Source organism: Pan troglodytes, chromosome 13 (assembly GCF_028858775.2).
Source record: "Pan troglodytes isolate AG18354 chromosome 13, NHGRI_mPanTro3-v2.0_pri, whole genome shotgun sequence".
NCBI classification, from domain to species: domain Eukaryota; kingdom Metazoa; phylum Chordata; class Mammalia; order Primates; family Hominidae; genus Pan; species Pan troglodytes.
In genome coordinates this window covers 28,813,511-28,827,724 of record NC_072411.2, presented here as the reverse complement: position 1 = coordinate 28,827,724, position 14,214 = coordinate 28,813,511, and the positions used below count along the sequence as shown (strand labels likewise).

General features: G+C 41.5%; 1 protein-coding gene across 13 annotated transcripts in view; it reads right to left on the bottom strand.

Moving 5' to 3' along the window:
• UGGT1 (UDP-glucose glycoprotein glucosyltransferase 1) overlaps positions 1-14,214 on the bottom strand; it is a 106,899-nt gene that overhangs the window by 59,342 nt on the left and 33,343 nt on the right. For all 13 annotated transcript variants that reach the window (XR_010149720.1, XR_010149721.1, XR_010149722.1 and 10 more), the window contains 5 exons: positions 11,585-11,676; positions 9,860-10,010; positions 5,789-5,908; positions 4,086-4,171; positions 186-321 (listed from right to left, as the gene is read on the bottom strand). Coding sequence is in view for 10 of the 13 variants with exons in the window: in XM_054678976.2 (XP_054534951.1) it covers positions 186-321; positions 4,086-4,171; positions 5,789-5,908; positions 9,860-10,010; positions 11,585-11,676 (585 nt within the window). In the remaining 3 variants the exon portion in view is untranslated. The remainder of the gene's footprint in view (positions 1-185; positions 322-4,085; positions 4,172-5,788; positions 5,909-9,859; positions 10,011-11,584; positions 11,677-14,214) is intronic.

Here is a 14,214-nt window from a genome sequence, read left to right as displayed (position 1 = left end):
CCCTGCCACTTTGCTTTGCCCTTCCTCAGATCCATCTCTATACACTGCAGCAGACATGACTTTTAAATTCAGGACCCACCCCTGAGCTCTATACACCCCAGCTGCCTAGCATACAATGACCACACATCGTTATAAGAGTAAGTTAGATCTGAAAAAATTATTTTCCATTCTGAACAAAAACGTACATGTGTCAGAGTCTGGAAGGCATGATAATCATCCACTTCTTGGGCAACATAATTATATGCTCTAAGAACAGCCACTCCAGCATCTTGCATCCCATCAACATCTTCAGAGTCATTAACCACAAAGATAAAACCAATTCTGGAGGGAAAGGGAAAAGAAGAAAAAGAAACATGTCAAAGAATGCAAATGGTTAAAAAGAATGACATCCTTGTACCCTTCTCATACATTATAGCTAACAGAGGAAAACTCTTTGAGTGAAAAGCACAGTTCACAGCCTACTCTACTCTAACATGATTGGCAAAGGTATACATACACCACTTACAAAGGTTTTTTTTTTTTTTTTAGACGGAGTTTCACTCTTGTTGCCCAGGGTGGAGTGCAATGGTGCAATCTCGGCTCACTGCAACCTCCGTCTCCCAGGTTCAAGCGATTCTCCTGCCTCAGCCTCCCAAGTAGCTGGGATTATACGCCACTACTCCTGGCTAATTTTTTGTATTTTTAGTAGAGACGGGGTTTCACCATGTTGGCCAGGCTGGTGTCGAACTCCTGACCTCAGGTGATCCATCAGCCTCGGCCTCCCAAAGTGCTGGGATTACAGGCATGAGCCACCATGCCCGGCCACTTACAAAGTATTAATAAAAAAGCAGGCTCTCAAACGTGGCTTAGGCCTTTCTACTGTTAAAGCAAGCCATTTCCATGTCATGAAAAGATTCCTTTACTGACATGAAGAGTGTTGCTATAGTTTCAAGAGTTTTTTTTTTTCTGATTTTAAACAAAAACTAGAATAAAAATTTTCACACTTTCAAAGTAAACAGAAAGGGGGGGATTGTGACATTTAGCACATGCAGTATGAGAATCATTGGTAAAAGAAAAGCCGAAAAAGGTTTACAACTGTCCCACGACAAAAAGCAATAACCAAGGTTAAAGTTTATCAGATTTTAAATTTTAAAATAAAGGAATTAACCACAGAGATACTATTATGTATGTATAGATGGGCTGGCAAAAAAGACTTTGCACTGAACATACTGGGGCAAAGGCATTTCAATGGACAAAGAATCATCTTTTCAATAAATGGTGCTAAACAACTGGACATGCACATGCATATGAATCAGTCTAGACCAGACTTTATATCTTTCACAAAAATTCATTCAAAGTGGATCACAGGTCTAAATGTAAAACACAAAAACAAAAATTCCCAGATGATAGCAAAGAAAATTTAGGTGGTCTCGAGCCTGGCAATGATGTTAGATCCAAAAGCACAATCCATGAAAGACAACACTTGGTTAATTTGGACTTCACTAAAATTAAAAATGTCTGCCCTGTGAAAGATACTATTAACAGAATGAAAAGACAAGCCATAGAGTGGCAGAAAATCTTTGCAAAACAACCATCTGATAAAGGACAGGTAAACAAAATATGCAACTCTTCTTGTTTGTTTTTCAACAGGGCCTTGCTCTGTTGCCGAGGCCAGAGTGCAGTGGCACGATCAGCTCATTGCAGCCTCAAACCTCTGGGCTCAAACAATCCTCCACTTCAGCCTCCCAAGTAGCTGGGACTACAGGTGTGTGCCACCACGCCTGGCTACTCTTTTTTAGTTCTCTGTAGACATGGAGGTCTTCTCATGTTGCCCATGGTGATCTCAAATCCTGGCCTCAAGCGATCCTCCCACCTTGGCCTCCCAAAGTCCTGGGATTATAGGCGTGAGCCATTGCACCTGGCCTACAAAGAACTCTTAAAACTCAACAATAAGAAAACAACCAAAGTTTTAAAAATGGAGACAAAAGGGCAGGGGGAAAAAAAGAAGAAGAAAAAAAAAAGGACAAAAAATCTGAACAGACACTTCACCAAACAAGATATACAGATAGGTGATAAATATAAGTAGATCCTGAACATCATATGTCATTAGGGAACGGCAAATTAAACAACAATGACATACCACCACACACCTATCAGAATGACCAAAATCCTAAATACTGGTAAAACCAAATGCTGGCAAGGCTGTGGAGCAACAGGATCTCTCATTCATTGCTGGTGTAAATGCAAAATGGTACCGCTACTTTAGAACAAAACTAAGCATACTCTTACAAAACTAAGCATACTCTTAACACACGATGCAGCAATCACGCTCCTCAGTATTTACCCAAAGAAGCTGTAGACATGTCCACACAAATACCTGCACCCAGATGTTTACAGCAGGTTTATTCATAACTGCCAAAACTTGTAGGCAACCAAGGTATCTTTCAATTAAGTGAATGGATAAATAAATGGGGGGACATCCACATAATGACTATTATCCAGTGATAAAAAGAAATGAGCTATCAAGCCACTAGAAGACACAGAGGAAGCTTAAATGCACATTGCTCAGTGAAAGACACCAATCTGAATAGGTTACATGCCATATGACTGCAACCTAGAACGTTCTGGAAAATGCAAAACTATGAAGACAGTAAAAAGATCAGTAGTTGCCAAAGATTTAGGGGAAGGGAGGAAGAGATAAACAAGTGAAGCACAGGAGATTTTTAGGGAAGTGAAACTAATCTGTATTAAACTGTATTGTAATGTGAATACTTGACATCATACATTTGTGTCATCAACACAAATAACAAATCTTAATGTAAACTATGGAGTTTAGTTAATAATAATGTATCAATATTTAGCAGCCAACATGCAGGACCACATGAGTTCCTACAAAGAAGGAAAGAGCAGCCTGTATGCCTGGCTCTCTCCAACTATTCACAATCTCTCAGTTGCCTAGGAGTTCAAGTGCCTTCTTCTCACCTGCCTTTGCAATCAGAAGACCACATGCCCTCTTCTCGTCCCTCAATTCAAGAAATATTGCATTAGTGCCAACTGTGTACCACGACCCAACTTCTTCTGTGTCCTTATATTTCTCTTTTAATCAAAACATAGCTCTGGTTGTGATCCAGTAATAGGTTCTTCCATCTAACCAGATGTATCCATGCTTTAGATGAAAAATGTCATGAAACTCAAAATCTCTGTATTTCCAACTATCAGAACCCTCTGTTTTCCTCAAAGCCTATCTGAAATCCAACTTCTCCAAAACCCTTTGTGCTTCCCAAATATCTCAATGATTTTTTTTTGTTTCCCTGAAATCCTAACGCACTTATAACTAACCAGTAGGACATAACCTAGCAGTTGATCATATATCTCCCTAAAGGGTTTGAAAGTATACAGAGGATCTTTTCCAAGAAGGTAGAATAAGGCAAACATATTTACAGCATTTAGCCCAGTAGTAATCATGGAACACACAGTAATATTTATTGAATAAAGAGTTATTTTCTTCTTTATTTTCACGTTTTCTAAGAATTAAAATTTCACCAACATGTAAAATTACCAGAATTATTCAGAATGTAGGTGAAAATATCTTAGCATTTATATGTAAAACCTTTAAAAAATAAAAAAAACTGTTCTTAAAAGGACAGTGGAAATCCAGCCACTCAGTACCCTGTAGGCAGGTTTGGCAACACAAGTGAAGTAACTGTTACTGTTTGCATCTACAAAAGGCTGTGTATATGTTTAGTCCTTGACAGGCTAACAAGTTATTGGCAATGCTCTATATCTCTGCTGAAAGTGGAAATAGGTTTTGTGATGTGGACACTCACCTAGGAAAATTCCCTTCCATTGGGAAGCAAGCTGCAGCCAGAAACTATTTTTACATGGGCTATTTATTGATAATTCATTGGTGGTAAGCTTCTATTCATTGAGAAGCAAATTCTCAGTCCCAAAAGACACTGGCTTCATACTGACCAGAAGATAAAATTGCCATTAGTGATGTGCACTATTAATTATCCTACAACTCAGTAGCACCAGACTTGCATTTTAAAATGACAAATAAAACCTCAGCTAAATTAGATACATCATCAAATCAATACCAGTGTTACCTTAGTGGTATATGATTACTAAGGAACATCTCAGCTGTGTTAATCAACTCTGCTGTGGTCTCATGTGCAGGATCAACTATGAAAACCTGTTGAAGAAAGGGAAAAGAACACATGAAATGACATTTATTCAAGTATCTGTGGGCCGAGAAAAATTTTATGAGTCACTGTACATGAAGCCAACCTTTTTCGAGCTACGCTTGAACCACATAAAAGATGAATTACACACATAGCAGCTACCTCCCTCTATGTTCAAAAAACCTGGTACTGAAGGGCTAAGTGATTTTCTCATGGACTTACGCTGATAACAAGGGAACTGTACTCCAAAGCGATGATGCCGCTTTTTCTACTACACCAAACGAAAACCAAGTTTAGCAACTCTCTCACCTTAAAAAATGGAGCCTGCCTTTTTGTATATTCATTTCTGAGGATCTCTGAATTAAGAATTCACTTAGAACCTAATTCTTAGACCACAGTCACAGCTGTCAGGCAAGCATATAAACATGTATTATGTGTTAAGCAACTTAGACGTATTCTCTCGCTTAATAAAGTTCAGACATGTGGTATAACAGAATGAGATTTAAATTCTGACTAGAAAGGAAAGAAGTGGTTTCAAGAGACAGAAAAGTGGCCAGGCATGGTGGCTCACGCCTGTAATCCCAGCACTTTGGGAGGCCAAGGCAGGTGGATCACCTGAGTTCAGGAGTTTGAAACCAGCCCAGCCAATGTAGTGAAACCCCGTCTCTACTAAAAATACAAAAATCAGCCAGGTGTGGTGGCATGCACCTGTAATTCCCACTACTGGGAGGTGAGGCAGGAGAATCGCTTGAACCCCAGGGGGCAGAGGTTGCAGTGAGCCGAGATCCTGCCACTGCCCTCCAGCCTGGGCAAAAGAGCAAGACTCTTTCTGCGGGGGGAGGGGGGGGGAAGAAAAGAGACAGACAAGAAGAAAAGTAGAGAGGGTAATCTTCCCTGCAAGTTCTGAGGAGGCCAACCTTGGCACTAACCCTACCACTATCTCTTTCCCGGCTGTGTGAGGGAAGGGAAAGAAATGAGAGGGAAAAAGTGGGCCAATGAAGAACCCTCTTTCTCTCTCTCTAAAGCAGTGCAAGAAGGAATAACAAGTAGGAGTTGGCAAACAACCTTATTTAAGGGAATAAATTAAACTGCTGAATTTTAGGGATTAAGATATTAAAGAAAAACAGTAGCAATATGCTGTAATATACTGTAAAAAAAGAGCTATCTTAAAACTAGTAAAACAATATTGCTATGAAACTAAAACTGCCCTAAAAAATATAAAGTCTTAAAATAAAAACAAACACATCACTGAATGGTGTGAAGAGTATGAAAAGAAAACTTATTCGATCTGGAAAAGATGATTAGAAAAAATAAAAATTAAAAAATTAAAAATGTTTTAAAATTAAAAACAAATTAAAAGACTAAAACAATAGTCTAAACCTTCGTGTTAAAAATGAGCATTTCCCCACACTCTGAGGGGGGCTGTAATGCTCCTGTTACATCCCACAGCCCCACAAGTGGTCAGTACACTACAAAGCCTTTCCAGTGTGAACAGGGAAGAGTATCTGGTGAAGGGTGGGGGAGGAAGCAGCTAGTAAAGGTGAGAAGTGACCATTCTACATGACAAAAAAGAGGGACTAGGCCAAGGCAGAAACAGAGTTCACAGCCAGACAATAAGTTTTACTTACCATATTATGTAAGTTTTTCCTGATCTGCCGAATAACACCAGGAAAGGTGGGTCGAAGCAACTCTTGTAAACTAGAAGGCCACGAATTATATCTGCTATCAACCTCCAGGTTGTTGACCCACTACAAAAAATAACACAACAGGATGCATGCACATTAGGAACCAGTTAGTAAAACCTGCAATAATATCAGTAAGACTTTAAAATATTTTAAGAAGAATCATGTGAGACAAGACCATTTTCAAAGATAAAAAGATTGGCTGCAGTGAGTGGCTCACATCTGTAATCCTAGCACTTTGGAAGGACAAGGCAGGAGGATCGCTTGCGCCCAGGAGTTCAAGACCAGCCTGGGCAATATTATGAGACCCCCATCTCTGCAAAAAAATATAAAAATTAGCCAGGCATGGTGGCTGCTGTCCCAGCCACTCAGGAGGCTGAGGCGGGATGATCACCTGAGCCCAAGGGGTTCGAGGCTGCAATGAGCCATGATTGTGCCACTGCACTCCAGCCTGAACAACAGAGCAAGACCCTATCTCAAAAAAACAAACAAAAAAGATAAAAAGATCGAGTGGAAAAATGAGTGACTAAAAGATAAGCCACAGAATAGATGAAGACATTTGTAACCTACAAACCCAATAAAGGACTAGCGTCAAGAATGAAGAAGACATAAAAATAAAAGAAAGAAGCGAAATTTTTTTTGTTTCTTTGTTTTTGTTTTTGAGATGAAGTCTCTCTATTGACGAGGCTGAAGTGCAGTGGAGCAATCTCGGCTCACTGAAACCTCTGCCTCCTGGGTTCAAACGATTCTTCTGCCTCAGCCCCCCGAGTAGCTGGAATTACAGGCACCCGCCAACACGCCCAGTGAATTTTTGTACTTTTAGTAGAGGTGGGGTTTCGCCATGTTGGCCAGGCTGGTCTTGAACTCCTGACCTCAAGTGATCCGCCCACCTCGGCTTCCCAAAGTGCTGGGATTACAGGTGTGAGCCACAGCACCCAGCCCTAAACTTTTTAAGAACAAAGGAAAAAAGAAAATGTAAAAAAAAATCGGAAAAAAAAAAAGAATATGAAAAATAAACAGCGGAAACCCAAATGGGCAATAAACATAAGAAATGTGTACACCCTCAATTGTAATCTAGGAACTATGAGCTAAGACCTCAATGAAATTTCATACTCGCTAGACAGAAAAAGTGAAAGTTTGTCAAGACCAAGAACAGGAAAAGATATAGAGCAAAGAAAACTCTCATGCAATGCTGGTATGTGGACAAACACTTTAGAGAACTGGATCTAATAAAGTTGAAGACTATATTAGTACTAATTTTTCTAAAATAAATGCAGTACTGCCGGGTGTGGTGGCTCATGCCTGTAATCCCAGCACTTTGGGAGGCCAAAGCGGGCAGATCATGAGATCAAGAGATTGAGACCATCCTGGCCAACTTGGTGAAACCCCCATCTCTATTAAAAACACAAAAATTAGCTGGGCGTGGTGGCGTGCGCCTGTAGTCCCAGATACTCGGGAGGCTGAGGCAGGAGAATCGTTTGAACCTGGGAGGCGGAAGTTGCAGTGAGCTGAGATCACACCACTGCACTCCAGCCTGGCAACAGAGCGAGACTGCAATGCAACGCAACGCAATGCAACACAATGCAACACAACACAACACAATACAATACTCTAGTTCCAGGTATCTACCCCAAATAAATTCACATGTATACACAAAAAGAGAGGAAAAAAGAGCCTAATTAAAGTAGTGTTTACAACAGCAAAACACCAGAAACAACTTCATGTCCACAAAGAGCAATTGTTCAGGAGGCTGAGGCAGGAGGACCTCTCCAACACAGGAGTTTAAGGCTGTGGTGAGCTATGACTGCATTCCTGCATTCCAGCAGAGTTTCACCACGTTGGCCAGGCAGGTCTCCAACTCCTGAGCTAAAGTGATCCGCCCACCACGGCCTCCCAAAGTGCTGGGATTACTGGCGTGAGCCACCGCGCCTGACTGGATTATCCCAATTTTTTTTTTTTTTTTTTTGAGACAAGAGTCTCATTCTGTCGCCCAGGCTGGAGTACAGTGGCTTGATCTCGGCTCACTGCAACCTCTGCCTCCCAAATTCAAGTAATTCTCCTGCCTCAGCCTCCCGAGGAGCTGGGATTACAGGTGTGTACCACCACACCCAGCTAATTTTTGTATTTTTAGTAGAGATGGGGTTTCACCATGTTGCCCAGGCTGGTCGCGAACTCCTCACCTCAAATGATCCACCCACCTCGGCCTCCCAAAGTGCTGGGATTACAGGCGTGAGCCACTGTGCCTGGCCTCAAATTTTTAGAATATTAAATAGGAGTCAGGTAAGGTGGTGCATGCCTATGGTTCCAGCTATTCAGGAAGCTGAAGCAAGAGGATTGCTTGACCCCAGGAATTTGAGTCCAGCCTGGGCAACATAGTGAGACTCATCTCTAAAAAAACAAAAGAAAGAAAGAAAAATATATTTGATAGAAAATAAAAGGATAAAATAAGGGACAAGGGAATGCACACCAACTTGAGAGAAGATATGAACTTCAGGAAGGAGAGGGGTGGTTGGTAAGGGACAAAGAAGGGCTTCAACTAAAACTGTTTTTTTCCCCCAAGAAAACAGTTAAATCTGACACAAAATGATTAAATGTTAACATTTAGTAAGCATGATGATGGGTCCTATGGTTGTTATTCCCTTTATGTTTGCATAAACATGTCATGTTGATGTTATTATCTTTTACTCTTTATAAGTACTTTTAACAGAAAAGCAAATGACATTAACAATGTCTTCATCAAAATAAGTTATATCACCAAGTATGAATTCAAGTAATGATTATCTACATTCTACATTATTTCTCTTAAATAAAATTTTTCTAAAATGAATGCAGTACAGAAACCAAGAAAAAATAAGATCAGCTCTCCACTCACCTTATTTTTTACCACAACTGCCCAAGATGGCACTATTCCCCACATTCTCTATTTTTTTTTTTTTTTTTGTGACGGAGTCTTGCTCTGTCACCCAGACTGGAGTGCAGTGGCGTGATCTCAGCTACCTGTAACCTCCACCCCCAGGTTGAAGCAATTCTCCTGCCTCAGCCTCCCAAATAGCTAAGATTAGGAGGTATGTGCCGCCACACCCGGCTAATTTTTGTATTTTGAGTACAGACGGGGTTTCACCATGTTGGCCAGGCTGGTCTCGATCTCCCGACCTTAGGTGATCCACCCACCTTGGCCTCCCAAAGTGCTGGGATTACAGGCATGAGCCACCAAGCCCAGCCCTATTCCCCACATTCTCTGACAGATGACAAGACAAAGGCTCAGAAAGATCATATACGGCAGGCAAAAGTCTATATAAATCCTTCAAATCTCAAATATCAAAATCCTACTAAAGAAGGTTCTTAGCTAAAAAGTGACATTTTCAATAGTAGTTTTAATTTACAGATGTCACATCACACAAGATCTGTATGCAATTGAGAAAATACAAACTAAACGCTTTTTCCCAAGAGATGCTCAGCTGAATACCAGGGGCATGCTCAAGTGAAAAAAATCACTGTCTTGGCCGGGCACACTGGTTCACGCCTATAATCGCAGCACTTTGGGAGGCAGAGGTGGGTGTATCACCTGAGGTCAGGAGTTTGAGACCAGCCTGACCAATATTGTGAAACCCCATCTATACTAAAAATACAAAAATTAGTCAGGCGTGGTGGCAGGCTCCTGTAATGCCAGCTACTCGGGAGGCTGAGGCAGGAGAATTGCTTGAACCTGGGAGGCAGAGGTTGCAGTAAGCCAAGATCGCGCCACTGCACTCCAGCCTGGACAACAGAGCGAGACTCTGTCTTGAAAAAAAAAAAAAAATCACTGTCTTAACCACATTAGCAACAATAACTCAACTTTTTGAAGCATTTAAGGGCCTACTTTATTACATACACAAAGTCCCATATAAGCAATTATAAATCTTTCACACCAACAAAAGAGATGGTGGGAGTAACTTCACCCTCATAAGAGACAAATCAGAAACCATAAAAAAGATTCCTGGTCAGAAAGTCCTTTGATCACCCTAACAAAATACTCACTGAAATAGCAGGACTCCGGATGTCTACGGCATAGTCTGCCTCAGAGGGCTGGATGTTGAGCTTCAAAACATTATGCAGAGAAAGGCCTTCTATTCCCAATCTATGCAGACCCTCCATTACCCGAGCTTCATTCCTCAACACATCAAACAGACTGGGGGGAAAAACAAAAAGAGGTGTTTACTAGGAAAAAAAGCTTTTAAAAAAAATTCTCACCATGAAAAAAAAATGTATCAGTTCAACCTCAATGCCAAATCAAATTAATTGAGAAATTTAAAAAAGCAATAAACACACAAATTGAGGATAAAATAACCCTAAATCTATACTTTTACACCACATGATTTTAAAAACAGTATATTAATCTCTCTGTATTCTTTCTTATAACTGCATATGTATTTACAATTATCTCAAAATAAAGATTAAAAAGAGATACTACATTATATATGCCTAATATATGTTTCAATGTCAGTACCAATTCACAGAGGCAAACATATGACCACAGAAAAAAGCCTGAAAGAATCCACACCCAACTTAGAGGTTTGCTGGGAGAGACAGAAGAGATAGAGATGAAGGGCTGGGCGCGGTGGCTGATGCCTGTAATCCCAGCACTTTGGGAGGCCAAGGCGGGCGGATCACAAGGTCAGTAGTTCGAGACCAGCCTGGCCAACATGGTGAAACCCCATCTCCACTAAAAATACAAAAAAAATAGCTGGGCATGGTGGCAGGTGCCTGTAATCCCAGCTACTCAGAAAGGTGAGGCAGGAGAATTGCTTGAACCCGGGAGGCAGAGGTTGCAGTGAGCCAAGACCGTGCCACTGGACTCCAGCCTGGGCAACAGAGTGAGACTCCGTCTCCAAAAAAAAAAAAGATAGAAAGGAAGGAGAAATAAGATGTGATAAAAAAAATTTCTTTTGAGACTCTATCTCAAAACAACAAATGAATAAAGTCTGAATTGTGCCTGTCTGCTACCCACCCCAAAATCATGAAGACAATCGAATGCAATTTAATACTGAACCACATTTTACCAAAAAGTGGATATTCAAATAATATATGTAGACAGAACACCTTCTGAGACACAAGAGACAGTTTTTTTTTGTTTTTTGTTTTTTGAGATGGATTCTCACTCTGTTGCCCAGGCTGGAATGCACAGGTGCAATCTCAGCTCACTGCAACCTCCGCCTCCCAGGTTCAAGTGATCCTCCTGCCTCAGCCTTCCAAGTAGTTGGTACCACAGATACACACTAGGCATGGCTAATTTTTGTTATTTTTAGCAGAGATGGGGTTTCACCATGTTGGCCAGGCTGGTCTTGAACTCCTGACCTCAAGTGATCTGCCGGCCTCAGCCTCCCAAAGTGCTGGGATTTCAGGCATGAGCCACCGTGCCAGGCTCATAGGCAGTTATTTTTAATAAATCTACTTCACACTGTTCCAAAAGCCAAAGAACCTGTTCTTTTCTATGTTCCCATGGTTAAGTGGAAAAGTATAGCTTCTAAAAGGACAGCCTCAGAAAACACTCAGGCCTTGAACACACACTGTAACACAAGATGGAGACGTGTCATCCTGCCCACCCATCACGGCATGTGCCTACTACCTACGTCCACCCAGTGGGGGCTGGTAAGCCATCAGACTTTGCATCATGCCATATCAAGAAGGAACGGCAATATGAACATGTTACAAGGTGCTACGCATTACAAAAACTTTTCAGAGAATGAAAAATATTATCCATACCTGAATATATCCTGTGTATCTAAATCCATGTGAAGTCCATTGATGAAGAGGGCTGAATCTCCAGGTTGTAATCCTAAAGTTCCCTTGAAATACTGAAAAATTTTAATAATTATTAGGGAGCTGTGAGAGAATGTTTTAAAAAAATTTTATTGTTTCTGGGCTTCACTACCTGTACAAATCTTGGCATCCTAAGGCAGGGCTAAGATTTGCTTCAAGATGCTGTTGGGATTCAATGGCAAGTAAGACAGGGGATAATACCATAGTGTATACCCATTTCAAACATGTTGTACACCACAAAAATATGCAATTTTTACTTCTCGATTTTAAAAAGAAGAGAAAAAAATAAGGAGATCATGGAAAGGTGTATCAACTGTGAACTGGAATTTCTTCCGAGAGAGAGGAATTCACATCTACTCACTCCCTGGCTGGGTGTGCAGCACCATCAGACGATAAAAAAAGGCTGACCCAGGCCAGGCACAGAGGCTCACACCTGTTATCTCAGCACTTGGGGAGGCCAAGGCAGGTGGATCACTTGAGGCCAGGAGTTGGAGACCAGCCTGGACAACATGGCGAAACCCCGTCTCTATTAAAAATACAAAAATTAACCAGCTATGGTGGTGTACTCCTATAGTCCCAGCTGCTTGGGAGGCTGAGGCACAAGAACCGCTCGAACCCAGGAGGTAGAGGCTGCAGTGAGCCGAGATAGCACCACTGCACTCCAGCTTGAACGACAGAGCAAGACTGTCTCAAAAAAAAAAACAAACAAAAAAAAACTGACCCTGAGCTGGTGAATAGCATATCTATTTCTAGGTCTGGATACTGGTAATATAGATGGGTTCATTTTGGGAAAGTTCATCAAACGAATGACTGAGAATTTGTGTGCTTCCCTCTTTGTGTTTCATATATACATTTTGGGCAGGGCACAGTGGCTCATGCCTGTAATCCCAGCACTTTGAGAGGCCGAGGCGGGTGGATTACCTGAGGTCAGGAGTTTGAGACCAGCCTGACCAACATGGTGAAACCCCATCTCTACTAAAATTACAAAAAATTAGCTGGGCATGGTGGCAGGTACCTGTAATTCTAGCTACTTAGGAGGCTGAGGCAGGATAACTGCTTGTACCTGGGAGGCAGAGGTTGCCATGAGCCTAGATTGTGCCACTGCATTCAGCCTGGGCAACAGAGCAAGACTCTGTCTCAAAAAAAAAATACATTTTGGTCAAGCATGATGGTTCATGCCTGTAATCCCACCACTTTGGGAGGCCAAGGCGGGCAGATCATGAGGTCAGGAGATCGAGATCATCCTGGCCAACATGGTGAAACCCCATCTCTACTAAAAATATAAAAAAATTAGCTGGGTGTGGTGGCACGCGCCTGTAGTCCCAGCTACTCGGGAGGCTGAGGCAGGAGAATCACTTGAACCGGTAGGCGAAGGTTACAGTGAGCCGAGATCATGCCACTGCACTCCAGCCTGGGCGACAGAGCAAGACTCCATCTCAAAAAAAAAAAAAAAAAGTATATATTTATGCTTTAATAAAATGTTTTACTCAAAAATTTAAGACTCCATGAAACAGCAATATAGTATAATTTTGTCTTCCTTAGGGGGAAAAAAGGCCCTAAATTTAAGATAATATTTGATATTTTTACTTTGGAAACTAAAAAGTAAATAAAAACTCCCAATAAGGTTTTTCAATTTAGTAAACATTTGAGAAACATTTATTTATCCCTCAGATGTACTTAATTCACTAATATCTCAGATATAAAGATTAAGGAAATTTGGGGTAAAGATAGTGAATTGAACATAAGAACTTTTTTCCCTCCTGAATTCTACTGAAATGTCACTAGAGCTACTTTATCAGTTATAAATCCACAAAGACAAAGAGAACAGGAAAGAAAAAGGCCACCAAATTTTGGAAGCTGGAAGAGAGGTGGGTGAGGAGTCACTGTCCCAACAGCCCTGAGAAAGCTGAATGTTAGACCAACAACAGGAAAGGTCAACAAGAAACCTGTGTCACCCTGTGGAACTCACCAAAGGCTCAGGAACTGGCAGCACACAGGACATGTACAAGGGGTGATTATTAGCTAAGTTCTGATATAAAGCCCTTTAAGACAAAACCCCCAGCCCCCCAACTGATTTCCCACAGCCAGGTGCCTGCAGTCGGTGCTATCCCCTACTCCAGCAAAATGAAGGCTCATTCCCTGGAAAAGAACAAAACAGAACATCTGTGGACAATGGCAAATCGAGCACAAGGAGGAGAGGGACCCCACACACATAATGGGGAATCGAAGGCAAGTCACCAAACGCTCTTCCCTACTGTGCTTCTACAGCTCTAGCAAACAGATTTCACCCACCAGCCAGAAGACTGACGGATCCTTTCCTGGAGACTGACAAGGACTGACCAACCCAAAAGAAAAGGAACAAAGATACTGTAATTGGGGTTCCCTAGGAAATGGTCACAACAGAACACCTTACAGTCACAAAGCCACATCATTAAGACTTCCAACCAGGTCCTTAGTGCCTCACTCTGAGTGTGATCACCAGACACCTAAGGAAGGCCTCCACCACTGAAGAGACCAAAACCCAAAAACGCAGCTTAAGAGGAAACAGACTTTGCAGACAGAAAACACAAGCA